Raw genomic sequence first — 13708 nt, 5'->3', positions numbered from 1 at the left:
CACGCCAAGCAGAGCAAGGGGCATGAGCTGGAAGCCCAGGGTTGCCTACTCAGAGAAGATACCAGGCTTCATGCCCAGAGACAACCAGCATCCAATCTCCACCCATCCTCAGTCCCAGAGGACCCTGCAGAGGCTCAGAGAATGGTGGGAACAATGGTGCCCTTCCCGTCACCGGCCCCCTCTGACCCCTAAAGACAGCCCAGCTACCAACCAACTCCTGCTTCCGGCTTCAGCCAAGCCCAGCTGGCTGCTTCTGGCTCTGTGCTCCACATGGCAGCCTGCCCGGATGGTGCCTGCCCAGGAGGGCAGAGCCTCTCTCCATCCACTGCGGACCACTGGGCCTATGGACCACAGGGAAAGCCAGACGAAAGAACCTGCCCTCTGCCGAGTACAATGAGGGAGCCCCCACATAGTGACAGGCAGTGGCGGCCAGGCAGGAGGAGCCATAAACCTCCTGATATACGCCTGGCGCTCTCCGCTGATGTTCGACAAAGAAGCGAAATTCAATTTCTTCCTGCAGGCACTAAATCCCAAGCCAGCCTCCAGGGCCCGTAGCCTGCCCACGGACTGGCTGTCACTCCGATGGCTTCATCGACCGCTGTGAGAGGCCAAGGTGGCCTAGGGGAGAGGCCAGAGCAAGGCCACTGGGCATTGGATGGGCATGCCATGGATGGGCATGATGCCAGAAGTCTCACGGGGGAGACTGAGAAGTGGCTCCCCCAGAGCCCTGGGAGAGGCCATTGTCATGATAAACCATCTCTAATTAAACCAGGGCTATCTCCCATTTTACAGCCAAAAACACTGATGTAAGTAAAACAGTATCTACTCAATGTAACAAAGACGGCTCCCAACTTCCGGGCTCTGTCTCCAAAGCAGGTACTGAACAGTCCTACTCCAGTGCTCCCAGCAGCCCTCACACAAGACCCCTTGTTTCCCTGTCAATGCTCTCAGCCTGATCCAGAAGGTCCCTTCTGACTTCAGTCTATGCATGAAGCCTCCTGATGGTTGGCCAGCACATGTTACCCCAAATGGGGAAACTGAGGCCCAGAAAGGGGTGGGGGTGGGGGAACTCCCTGTTAGTACCAGAGCTAGGAACCACATCCCAAATCTGCCTCCCTCCCATCCCCATGTCCTGAGCCCCTGGCCAGTCCCTGACCCATTCAGCAGACACATAGGACCCAGCTGAGGGTTTCGGGGCCTTGAAGCTGCAGGAAGGAGGGTCGGCAGAAGGTGGCCATGGCTGTGGGAGCTGGGGTGGGAGGGGCAGCAGGCAGGACTCAAGGGCTCGGAGAGCTTTTGCCCACTCAGCAGGAAGCTCCAGCAACTGGTGGCCTTGGTCCCAGAAGACGTGGGCCCAGAGGGGAAAGACAGAGGATGTTGGGAGCTGAGCCAGGTCAGCCCTCCAAGGCAGCCTCAAAGAAGCTAGGCCTCTTCACATTCTTCTGCTCCTTCCTCTGCCCTGACCCTGGGGCCACAAGCAAAACTCACTGACCCGTGTGGGCAGGAAGACGTCCCTGCACCCTGCCTACTCCAGCCTCCAGGCAACCTTGTCGGCTTGCAGTGCCAAGGCCTGCTGCGGTCATTCCCAGCTTTGAGCCTTTGTACATGCTCCTCTCTCTGCCTGGAATGCCCTCACCACTGCTTTGGCTTGGCTTGTTTCTGCTTGTCCTTTTGATCTCTGCTCCTGTATCACTTCCTTCAGGAAGCCTTCCCTGACTGCCCAGCTAGGGTCTCCCCTCCCTGGGTTTGTCATGTTCCTTTGCTTGATCTGTGCCCCCATTCATCCACCCAGAATGCAAACTCTTCCAGAGGGAGGTCTGACCCCCACCCCACTCCACTTTGGTGACTCCCACACTTGGATACGGCAGAACCCAGAGGGGACACTGGTGAACAACCACATGCACAGCCCAGGATCTGCTGAGACGGGCATCATCAGTCCTCCAGACACCCCTGCCCCACCTGGGCCCTGCTCAGACTCACCATATCTCATCTCCGTGGTGAACAGATCATTGCTGCTCCCCGAGTGCAAATCAGCCTCGGCAGGTGGGGCGGGGCCCCCGGGCACCAGGGCATTGGACAGGGTGTGGGCAGCAGGCGGACCAGGAGGCGTGGTGGTGGCCGCGGGGCCGGCCCCCGCCTCACCGGGGCAGCTGCAGCCCGGCTGGGCGAAGCCACAGGCCCTGCCGGCCGCGCGGCTGCACTCCTCACTCCAGCGGCAGAGGACCCCGCAGGTGAACTGGCTGGAGTTGTTGTTGTTGATGAGCAAGACCTCGACGAAGCGGAAGGCCAGGGCCGCGGGCGCCAGCAGGCGCGGGGCCTCGGAGGGCTCGGCCGACAGGCACAGCTGCACGAAGTTCTTGTCGAAGTGCAGGAAGGTGAAGGGGCCAGAGCCACCACAGAGCTCCAACCCCGCGGCTTCCTCCTCCTCCTTCTCCTCCTCCTCGGGCCGCCCCAGCTCCGACCCCGCCTGGGCCTCTGCCTCCTCGGGGCTGGGCCGCAGGCAGGTGAAGTTGACCAGGTAGTGGTCCAGCGGCAGCAGGCGAGGGGCGAAGTGGGTACACACCTGCTCCTGGCGGTTGAAGCGCAGGTAGAGGGAGTACTTGGTAGGGTCTGGGTTCTCCAAGGTCCAGGAGCAGCCCGAGGCGATGGTAGGAAAGAGGTCCTGCAGTGAGAAGGCCCCGTAAAGCACGCCTGAGGCCAGGGCGGAGCAGGCGCTGGGGGCGGGGTCGAAGGCGGCGGCCAGGCGCAGGGACAGAATCACAGATAGTAAGAGGGGACAGGCTGGGGTCATCCTATGTCCCTTGCCCTGTGGAGAGAGACAGTGGTCAGTGGCCCCGAGCACAGCCAGCATGGGCTCTGACTCCCCTGTGGCCCGCTGCAGGTTGTAGCCTCGTGGCGAAGACTAGGTTCTTTTAAGTCACCCAGGTCCACCTGTGTGATCTTAAGAACAGACTTGACTTCTCTTAAGTCACCCAGGTCCACCTGTGTGATCTTAAGCCAACAGACTTGACCTCTCTGAGCCCCAGTTCCCTGACTTCTTAAACAGAGGCATGCAGGAGAGGGTCTGGAATCTCATACGTCCCTAAGAAACATTAGTTGTGACTATGACTATACCGTTCCTCCATCAGTCCCATCCACCACCAGCATCTCAGCTGATGTTTAGATCCAGCCCCAGCCCTAGCCCCACCACCCAGCTTGTATTATTCTCCAGCACGGCGCTGCTCAGAGTCGCAATGTGTCGTGATCGGCTGTGAGGCGTGTCACACACAATCCCGCAGTAATTGTCAAAGTAGCAATGTTTGACAACGATTTGCTTTTTTATAAATCAGAGCAAATCAAGGTTATTCTCGGAACAATGTCATTCTCACTCACTCTGCTTTACTGAGTGGGAGAGAAAGGGGAGGAGTTACCGCCCCTATGCCAGGGACTGGGCACCGCCTGAGCTGTGCCCATGGGAGGGCATCGCAGGCATGAAAAGTCATGACTACCGCTGTGTGGACTTCCTGCTGGAAACCAGGGGGAGAGGCATCTGCAAAATGGGTACATTGTTCCCCTCTAATTCCTCTTCCCCTCCAAGGGGTGATCCTCCAAGGCCTGGCTCCTGGCCTGCTAGGGCCTGGCCCAGGGAGGCCACTGAGCTGTCTCCCTGCTCTTAGCTGCCACAGCCCTTTCCTGAAAGTCTGAGTCACCCAGTTGAGACCACTGTCCCCTGCTGTCTCCCTAGGGCTAGCTCACTCATCTCATGAGCCTTGAAGCTCGAGGAGGCGAGACCAGAGTTCGTTGATTTCCACCTCCCCACAAAGCACTAAGCTGAGCTCCCAGCAGCTGTGAATGGACTCTGGGCACTGGAGGGTAACTAGGACCCGAGTTGACGGACACACAAAGCAGTCACCCCCTTGTGGACAAGGGATGTGGGGGCGCTGCAGGTGTGCCCACGGCCTCCATCCTAGCTGTCTGGATGGCAGAGAGCTGCGCCTGGGCTGCCTGAGACCCACTTCCAGCCCTGCCCCCAAAAGGGATCCACACTGCCTCCCTCCTGCATGCCCGAAGCATAGCTCACAGAACTGGATGGGCCCCTAGAGTCTGGTTGTTCCACATTAGAGGAGAAAAGATGAGGCTCCGAGAGGTGAGGCAGTGTGCTCAAGATCACCCCCAAAGAAGCCAGGCTGAGACTGGAGTCCAGGAACTGAGGCCCCAGCCCAGTTTCTCCTACATCCACCCATAGCCTCCTGCTCTGTCCCCTTCCCTGCTACTCAGGCTTCAGGCCCAAGCTCTACACAAACCTAGGATAACTCACAGGGTGTGGCTAGGTTGTCCCAGGACACAGATGCTCCCCCAGGGAGCTGTGGCTGTTCAGGGGTCTAAATAGTGGCCAGAGGCGGTGAGGGGGTGGGGGACTATGGACAGGAATTAGAACCCCAGAACTCCAAACCCTGTGCAGCCTCCAGGGAATGCCTTAATGCCCCAGATCCCATGTGCTGCCACTCTGAGCCAGACCCCAGGCCCCGACCACAGACACACACTTGCCCATCCTGGGCCACAGACGGGAGGGGAAGCAGGTTCCAGGCAGGAGCATTGATTGGGGAGGAACCGCCCCAACCCTCCTCCAAAGACCCCCCTGGAGTTACTCAGCAGAAGCCAGGATAGGCTGTGCCTCTACTCCCCCTGCCCCCAGAGCTAGAAAAGGGACCAGGCCCCTGGCCTTCTCGCTCCACATCATGCCTGCCCCAAACCAACCGTCCAGCCCAGCCAGCCTGCTGCGGCACCAGGCCCCGGCAAAAGCCAGCGGCTGACGGTGAGTGACATACAATCCCCCCGCTGCCCCCAATTATTTTTAAGCAGGCTGCAAAATTCAGGCCATGGCTGCTGTTCAGTAGAGGGGAGGAGGGGGCTCATTATAACTGGCCTTGTCTCCCCCACTGAGAGCAGATCAGGGAATCTCCACGCACAAACTCACCAATACCCCTGTGCCCTGCAGACATGCACACAAAAGCGTGGATGCACAGACACATGTCTAGCCAGGCATTCTGCATGTGAAAAGATAACACATGCACAGAAATCAGCGTAAACCCCAGATGAGTGAACTCAATGCACACGAGGTGTACACACTCACATGTACAAGGCTGTCAAGAGCCAGACACTCATACACATGCATAGAGATGCAAATGTACTCTCTACTGTGAACACACACACAGGTGTTTGGTTCTTTGAAGCTCAGCCTATGACAGCTAAGTAGCACGCAGGATCTGACCTGCTGCTCCTTCCTTGGTGTTCCTGAAACAGCGGCTCAGGCCTCCAGTCCCACCTCCTGAGACTCCCAGGCTCCTGCAGACTCCGTAAGCTCCAACTTGCCCAAAAGCACTAAGTCTCTTATCCTTCAGAGCCACAGCCTGGCTTCTCCAGAACTGAGCCACCTCTAAACCCTGCCCAAGTCCCCTACTCCAGTCAGTCTCCTTCAGACACCTCCCCTCACATCAATTCTGGCATTTCACCCTGGGTGTGTACCACTCCTGTTGTTCCTGCAGTGACGTAAGACCTTTTAGGGGTCCCTCTCGATATCACTCCTTACCCACAAAACAAGGCCAGGAGCCCAATTCTAAGCTGGGTCAGAGACTGCCTCCCCTGGGAAGGGACCTAGAAGGACCCCTGCCTCACAGGCAGCTCAGATGGTCACCAGCTGTGAGTAGCCTCCCTGAGCCTCAGTTTCTCCCTCTGTGGAGCAGAGACCCAATCCCTGCCCTGGGGTTCCCAACTTGGAGCCAGTCTGTGGGGGAGACCCTTCACACCATCTTTTCCCCTTTATCCCCCTTCTCAGAACCTCAGTCTCTCCTCTTTCCTGCTGAGAGTAGGGTTGCTGCCTCTGAAGGCTCTTTGGGTTAAACCTTAAGGTAGCTTTGCCACCTGCAAGTCCAGGAAGACCACCAAATCTTCCATGCACAGAGGCGGACAGGAGGGGTATGAAGGTCAGCTCTGAGGAAGAACTTCCCGGGTCCGGAGGCTGACGGAGGGGATAATCTGAAGGCCACCTCCCTCAAGACCTCTCTGGGCTGAGAGGGGTGAGGAGCTGGTTGGAGTCATCTCAGTTTCAGGGACCCCATCCTCCAGCCACAGGCTCCCTTCACCAGCGTGCCCCTCTGCCGCCCTCAAACGTGAGAATCCCACCCTCTCTCCAAGCACACTCAGGCTCGCTTCCTCCCTGACCCCACAGGCCTGGGCATCCCTTCTGCACCAGTGAGGGAATCCGAGGCTTTTCCAGCAGCTGGAAGGACCAAGACCAGACTGGAGCGGGAGGGGGCATGGGGGGTAGCGCGGCGGGGAGGGGCACCTCAGGGCAAAGAGCTGGGTCTCTGGGATCCCTGGGGTCGACCCCTAACCTCCCGATGGCTGGAAGCAGGGGCTCTGGGTGGTGGGAGCCAGCTGCCCCGGGCCGCGGGAGGGGGAGGGGCGGCGGGTGGGGGAGGGGGCGCGTCCGCGCGCACATCCGTCGCGTTTATCCACCTGGCAGCTCCAATTCGCAAGCCCGTCACTCACCCTCCGCCTCCCCGGCGCTCACTGCGCGGCCGAGCCCAGGCCGACACGCGGGCGGCGACCCCCACGCAGCGCCTAGAGGTTCCCCGTCCCGGCCCCGGCCGGGGCCTGGGTCTTCAAGGACCCCTCTCGCGGAGCTCTGGTACCCGGAAGGGCACACACCCTCCAACCAGCCTCGAGAGCCGACGGGCCAGACCCAGGGGAGGGGCGACCCTCCCCAGTGCCGCCCCTCCCTCTTCGGCGGGCAGAGTGTCTGAGGACGCGGGGGCTCCAGGGCCCTCCCGCACACCGCTAGGATGAGGTCCCCTAGCCCCCCGGGCGGGGGGATGGCGGTGCCATGCAGGCGGCGGGGGAGGGGTCGGTGACTCAGCCGCCCTCCGCCCGTCTCCCGGAACTTTGCAGCAGCTGGAGCCGCCGTTGCTACAGGAACCGAAAGCTTTTGTTCCCCAATGTCAGGGTTGCCCGGGCAGGCGGGAGTCTAGGACTCCCCGGTGGGCCCCAGACCCAGCCACGCTGCCCAGAGGGCTTCCGGCCCAGCAGAACGTCATGGGTTCGAGCCTTCTCTCTCCCCATTGCCCGCCAAAGCCAGGTCTCTTCCAGATCTTGGGGGCCCTCTAGCCAAGTTGCCCCCTAACTCTGACCTGGAACACTAACTGCCCTGGAAAGTTCCTGATTTCAATCTCTCCTCCCTCGGGGGCGGGGGGGAGGTAGTGGCTCTTCTGTGCCCCCATTTGCTCCTCTGGGACTGATTCTCCACGTGGGCCCCCACTAAGAGGCAGCCTACCTTGGGGGACCTTGGCTGGGGTTCCTCCACCTCCCCAGCCTCTGCACTTGAGCCAGTATTTCAGAGGCCTTGGCTTTTCACCGATGCCCCTCTGATCACACAGGAGTCTAGCAGGGATGTTGAAGGATGGGTAAGGAGTAGGGGAGACTAATGGTCACTGGCTCCCTGGACCCATCATGATGGGCCCTGGAGCTGTTTTCTGGCTTTATTATCCTGGAGGCTGGAACAGTGTCACAGAACTTGTCCTGCCTTTCTCCTATGGGATTAGGAGTGGTGTGGAGTGGAGAGGGGCTTGACCTTGGCCTTGAAGAGGAAATAGCCTAACATGCCTGTCATTGTCAAGCATTGTTAGGTGCTAGACTCTCTATACACATCTACCTAATACCATTAGATACCATTAGATATATGAGGCAGTTATCACTGACCCATTTTATGGAGGACCAACTGAGACTCAAAAAGGTTATATAGCTTGCCCAGGTCACACAGTTTTGAACCCAGGTCACCCAACCAAAAGCTGAGTTACTAACTACTTACTCAGCTCCATTTCCTGGAGGTTGGGAGAGAGAGAAGAGGGCAGGGACTAGCTGGGACCTAACTGTGGGTTAGAGAAATGCCTGCCACACACACCCACCCCAGACTGGACCTAGCTCCTGAAGAGTGATGGGGGAGGGGGGAAGAAAAGGTGAGGGGAAGGCAGACAAGGGAAGAAGAGGGGAGAAATCTGTCAGTCTTAGTCCAGGGAAGACCCTCCCTCAAGCCTCACCCCCCCCAACTAGGGCACACCCTGCAGGGTCCACACTGACCCTCACCCCTGTGGCAGCTCCAGAGATGCTCCCTAGGTCCCCTTTCTGACCCAGGCAAGGCCAAGTGGATTCCCCCCACTGCCCCACTACTTCAGGCCCAAGACAAGAGCCCACCTTTGCCCCCACCCCCACCTAGTGGGTCCTGCCATGGGGTAGAGAGACAGAGGCTCCCCGGGGACACCTGCCCAAGCCCAAACAATCCCAACCAGACCACCTCAAATCCAGGGGCCAGTCCTGCTAGTCTGTACCTGGGGGCTCACAGGGCTCCTGGGATAAGCCCTCCTGCCCACCCCACACCCCATCCCCAGAGCATATGGCCAGACAACCAGGACTGTTCCCGCACTGCTAGCACGAGGGGGCACCCGGCCTCGCCCACCAACCTCCTCTCCTCAGGGACTTCCCAGTGCCGTCCCGCAGCCACCGCTGATGCTCGGGCTGCGGAAACCTAGGGTTGCCCGCGGGAGGAAAAGGGGCGGCGGGTCCAGGACTGCGGGCAGGGGGCGCCAGAGGACGCCCAGGGGCCCGGCCGGCAGCTGGCGAGGCGGGCAGGCGGGCAGCATCTCTTGGCCCGGGAGCCCCTCCCCCCGCGGGCACCAGACCCTTCGCCCGCTCCGCACTGGCCGTGGCGCGGAGGACTTCCCTCGGACCCAGCTGACTGCGGGAGTGGCCGCCAACTTCAGAGCCTACAACCCGCACCTCCCCCCCGCATCGTGCCAGCCCCCGGGGCTGCGGGAGGGTGCGTTTGGTGCCCAGCTCTATGCCCTGGGGGTGGAAAGAGAGGAATGGGGGATGGACAGAGAGACTCTGACCAAAGATGGACAAGGGAGGCAGGGATGCGGGGCCAGTCGAGATCCCAGGCTGGAGAGGAGGGGGCTCGGAGTAGACATGGGGGACATGGCCCCAAGTCCAGGCTGAGGGGGAGGGGACTTGCAGCAGAGATTGGTGAGGGATAGCGGGACGCCCGGGCAGATCTGGGGGAGGGGGCAATCAGGGCAGAAATAAGAGGGGGAAGCATGGTCGGGTTACCGGCGCGGGGAAAGGCACTAACTCTGGGCAGACATGGACGGGGACAGGAAGGACTCTGTGCAGAGATGAAGCGGAGGGGAGGAGCAGGCTTCAGCCCCAGACGAGGAGGGGGGATTAACGGGGGAGACACACTCGAGTTGCAGGTTGGAGAGACGGATTCTATTCAAGGGTGGGGGCGCAACCCCGGATCCAGGCTCAGATCGGGAAAAGACTCGAGGCAACGATGGGGATAGGTCTGGGTCAGAGCTGGGGGACGAGGGCGAGGGGCTTTGGCAGAGATGGGTAAGGAGGAGGGGGACAGAAAAGGGACTCACCAGAGATGAAGGGGACCTCGGCCCCAGGCTTGTAAGTTCCCAAACAGATGCGAGTGGGTAAATAGATGCTGAACGAACTCAGTTGGGGCGGGGGAGAATTCAGCAGAGGTGGGTTGGGGGAGCGCCCCTAGTCCGGGCCGGTGAGGAAATCGGGACCGCGCCGGGAGGGCTCGGTGCGGGCCCGGTCGCGGTCTGGGGCCGAGCACTCACCTGGGCGCCGTCAGCAGCAGGAGCGGGGGCCGGCGCTGGAGGAGGCGGCCACGGGGCGCAAGTTTGCCATCCCTAAAGCGGGGGCTTGGCCGGGCGCGGGGCAGCTAGCTGCAGCCGCGCGGAGGGCCGAGGCTCCCGCTCCGCGGAGCGGCGGGTGCAGAAAAGGCGCCGCGGAGCCGCGCGGGGCGGGCGGGCGCCGGGCCGGGCGCGGGCTCCTGCCGCCGCCTCCTCGCCACGCCGCCCCCCACCCCCCGGCTCCCCGCTCCCCCGCCCTGAGCACCGCCCGCGCCGCGCGCCGCCTCCTATTCGCGGGCGGCGGCCGCAGCCCAGGGCTCTAGAAACCGGCGCCGCATCCTCCTCGGTCTCCGAGCGCCGCCGCGGCCAAACCGGGTTCCTCCGGCCGCTCCGGCCGCTGCCCGCAGCGCGCGCCGGGCCGAGTGACGGCCGAGGCGGGACGCGGCGCCTGCGCGGGCCGGGCCCGAGAGAGGGCGCGCGCCGGGCTGGGCGCGAGGAGCCGCGGGAGAAGGGGCGGGAGGGGGGTGGGGGCGACGCGCGCCGCCTCCTGTTAAAGGGGGAGCAGCGCCAGCCGAGCCAAGCGCACCCTCCCCCTCCCCGCCCTGGGCCCCCGGCGCCGGCGCGGGAGAAGCCCCGGGTAAGCCCCCGCCCCTCCCTCGGCCTCCTGGACCGCAGGATGAGGCGATCCGCGACACCACTCCGGAGATAGCCCAGGCCTGAGGCATCTCGCGCAACCAGGGTCTCTGGGACCCTGAGGGCTGAGCGTTACCACCCCCCTTTCCCCGTGTGCACTGCAAATTGCATATCCCTGTGCATGCAGGTGCCACTCGTGTGCGCTGAACTTTGCATATGCTTATGCATACAGGTGCCCTGTGTGTGCCCTGCAATGTTGCCTGGCTCTGCATGCCACCGCCACACACACGCACGGTGCGTTAACGTGTGCTCAGGTCCTGAATGCATGTTGCTTGTTCCTGTGGGTAAGGATGCTATATATGTGCAAGCTTCCAAGTGCCACATACGTGCTGAATGCTGCGCATCACTTGTATGTAGGAGCCACACATGTTCACTGCAGTGTGTTCTGTTTGGTGCATACTCTTGTGTAAATTGGGCCGTGTTGCATGTCCCTAGGCACGGGGATGCTACACGTGTGCGGTGTGTTACATGTTTTCCTGAGTGCCTGTCTGTTCCCTCAAGTGCCTTTCCCTGTGCCAGGGGCGCCCCCATGATGCATCTGTTTGTGTAGAAGCAGCAGAAACCTACAGGCCCGCCCCCTCCCCATCCTGGCAATGCACCCAGGAACAGTTGGGTGGGGCCAGAGCCCACACGGTAAAGACGGCACTCAGGGAGATGCCCATGGCTCGGGGCCCTGGAGGGGCGGTTTGTGGCCTGGGCTTGTTGCCACCAGGAAGGTGGGCAGACCAGGGACACACCACTTCCGCCAAAGACAAGTAGGTTAATCGGAGGGCTCTGGTCAGAGGAGTAGCCAGCAGGGGGCAGCTTTGCAGTGAGGGTGGGATGGTTTCAGGAACTCTACTTTTTGAAGATTGTCTGACCAGGAGGAGGCCAAACCTGGAGAGCAAGGAAGTCCCCAGTCCACCCAATCCCAACCCCACCTCTCTACGGGAGCACCTTGAATTTATGTCTCCTCGTTATGGGGCAGGATAAGACCACTTCTTCCCAGGGGACAGTACCAGAGAAAAAGCCCCCCCCCCCCCCCCCGCCACCGCCCCGTTCCCTCCCTCCGTCTCTTGCCTCTCCAGCAGCCTCCGTGACATTTGTTATGAGTGATTGTGAGAGATTATCGACTTTAATAGAAGGAGGTAATAAGGGGTGATGAAGGAATCTCACCCGTCACCTTAAGGGAATTTATGAGGTTGGATGAAGCAGGCAGGAGGGCTGGCACCTTTCCTTTCCCAGCGAGAGCCCAAGGAGGCCTGTGCCTTGAGGCAGGCAGGGCTCTTGGGTTCTTTCTGGGCACCCTCAAGCACACCCCAGGTCTCTAGGTTTGGAGGTTCAGCTGCAGAGGGAAAAGCTATGCCCAAGCGGGCCTTGCCATCTGCACCGTGTGTTGAGAGCCATCCCAAGGGCAGTGGGTGATCCTGGGCCTCCTTACTTGGGCACTGAGAGGGGCAGTGGGGTGGCTGGAGTTGAGGTCCTAAGGAGATAGGCAAAGGTGAGGAGAGTGCTCAGGACATGGGATGCCCACGACGAGGTAAGGACCCTGTCCTTCACAGCTCCAGCCCCTTCCACTCCTACCCGGAGCCTGCCTTCCTCCCTATGAATATTCATTATATTAGCATACTAAAGCCCCAGAGCCCAGAGAAACCCGGGGAAGGTCTCTTGCAGATGTTATGCAGCTGGATCCCTGAGGCCCTCCCCCTTCGCCTAGGATGCAGCTGGGTGCAGGGGATTGGAGGCTTGGCTCCTGAGAGACAGCAGGCTTTTGTCTATTTCTCTATGCCTTGGTAGCCCTCAGAGTTCTTGACCCCATTCTTCCAGCCACAAAAACATATGCCGTAGAGGAGACAGGTGGTCAGACAGAGAGAGGGACTGACAGAGATGGTACCCATACTTGGTCACTGGGGCAGGGTGGGGAAATCAGCAAGGCAGGAGGGCCTGTGGGAGCAGGGTGGAGAGAGCAGGACCTCCCAGGGGTTGTGCAGAAGCAGGTTGAGTTAGGTGGAACCTCCAGAAGGCTCTCTCAAGGTGCCTCTCTACACTGGGGCTTCCCCACCTCCTTTTCCAGGAGCCCCTGCCCTTCTACACTCACTATGGTGATAATGCGGCCCAGGAGGACTTGGAGTAATTATAAATTGTTTCCATATTCAAATCCAGCTGGTTGAAGAGAAATTACTTCTCTGATAGCCCTGGCAGGGGTGGGAACAACAAGTCTTAGCCCCAGGAGGGCCTGCAGGGAACCTGGCTCAGAACCTGGGCCAGGTAAGGGGTATCAGCCAGAGCTTGAGCACAGAGGGCTTGTGGGGGGTGAAGAGACATCTCCCATGGGTCCCCACCCCACAGACTTGACAAGGACAATGACTCCAGCCCTTCAGCCCCATGGGGGCCCCTTCAGGGACCTCTGATGGGATGGAGGGGGCTGATCCCCCAAGGGCACCTAGCAGTCACGCTGTCTGCCTGCTCTCATAGTGCCACGCTGGAGGACCTTGAGAAAATCCTTCAGCTTTCTGAGCCTCTGTTTCCTTATCTGTGAAATGGTATAAATGAGCTCGGATTAAAAACATGGATTAGCAAGAGCTATGCCCCTGAAGAGGGCCTTTTAAAAATAGTTTTGATTACCAATTAATTTGTATCCTTGTTAACAGTAAACATCACCAGTGGCCCAGGCAAGAGACAGCACAGTCCTTAGTGGGACAGCACAGGAGGGGACAGTGGGTCGAGGGGGGAACAACCCCAGTCTTGTGCGCTTGGTCTCAGCCCTGCCTCCTGCTGGGCCAGCCACCGCTATGCTTCGTTGCCCTTTAAACAGATGAGAAAATGTACTTCTTCCCTTCCCAAGGATTTATTTGGCCCAGAGCCTGGCCAGGTTTCCTTCTAGCCGGTGGGACCTAGGAGGACCCCTCCCTCAGCCTCTGCCCTTCACTGCCACCCAGCCAGGCACCTACAGCAATCCAGAATTCTGGATACCAAAGTCTCCTTCCAGACACCCACGCCCACCTCAGACACCTATCAGGAGCTCATAACATGTCCCCAAAGACACCCACTTCTATATGACAGTCTTCTACCAGGATCTGTCCCAGAGCCCATGTGACAAATACCTCAGTGTTCTGGCTGTCATGGATCCTGGTGGGATATCCTGGAAAAGATGGGATGGGCCAGCCCTCTCTGCCTGAAGGATGTCCTGCATATCTAGCTCCCATCCCTCCTGCTGCAGATGCCAAAAGAGTTAGGATACTGGGGCAACCCAGGCTGAATGTTTGTCATTTTCTTGGTGCTATAAGTTAGGGAGAAAAGGGAGGATTAGTTGCTACCTAGCTAAATCCCAGGTGGTGCTAGTGGTAAAGAACTCA

The 13708-nt window shown here is 60.1% G+C and overlaps 1 protein-coding gene across 10 annotated transcripts in view; it reads right to left on the bottom strand.

The window, feature by feature from the left end:
* ADGRB2 (adhesion G protein-coupled receptor B2) overlaps positions 1-9834 on the bottom strand; it is a 36939-nt gene extending 27105 nt beyond the window's left edge. For 3 of the 10 annotated variants that reach the window (XM_061389634.1, XM_061389652.1, XM_061389643.1), the window contains exons 1-2: positions 9666-9827; positions 1981-2806 (exon numbers count right to left, since the gene is read on the bottom strand). In XM_061389634.1, coding sequence (XP_061245618.1) covers positions 1981-2791 — 811 coding nt within the window. In that variant the 5' untranslated portion in view covers positions 2792-2806; positions 9666-9827. Of the gene's footprint in view, positions 1-1980; positions 2807-9665 lie in introns of those variants that run through there. The other 7 variants (XM_061389679.1, XM_061389690.1, XM_061389614.1 and 4 more) reach the window with 4 other exon arrangements.
* Positions 9835-13708: the final 3874 nt, after the last annotated feature.

Source organism: Bos javanicus, chromosome 2, assembly GCF_032452875.1.
Source record: "Bos javanicus breed banteng chromosome 2, ARS-OSU_banteng_1.0, whole genome shotgun sequence".
NCBI classification, from domain to species: domain Eukaryota; kingdom Metazoa; phylum Chordata; class Mammalia; order Artiodactyla; family Bovidae; genus Bos; species Bos javanicus.
The sequence above is the reverse complement of the archived record's forward strand: the minus strand, read 5'-3'. Positions and strand labels throughout refer to the sequence as shown.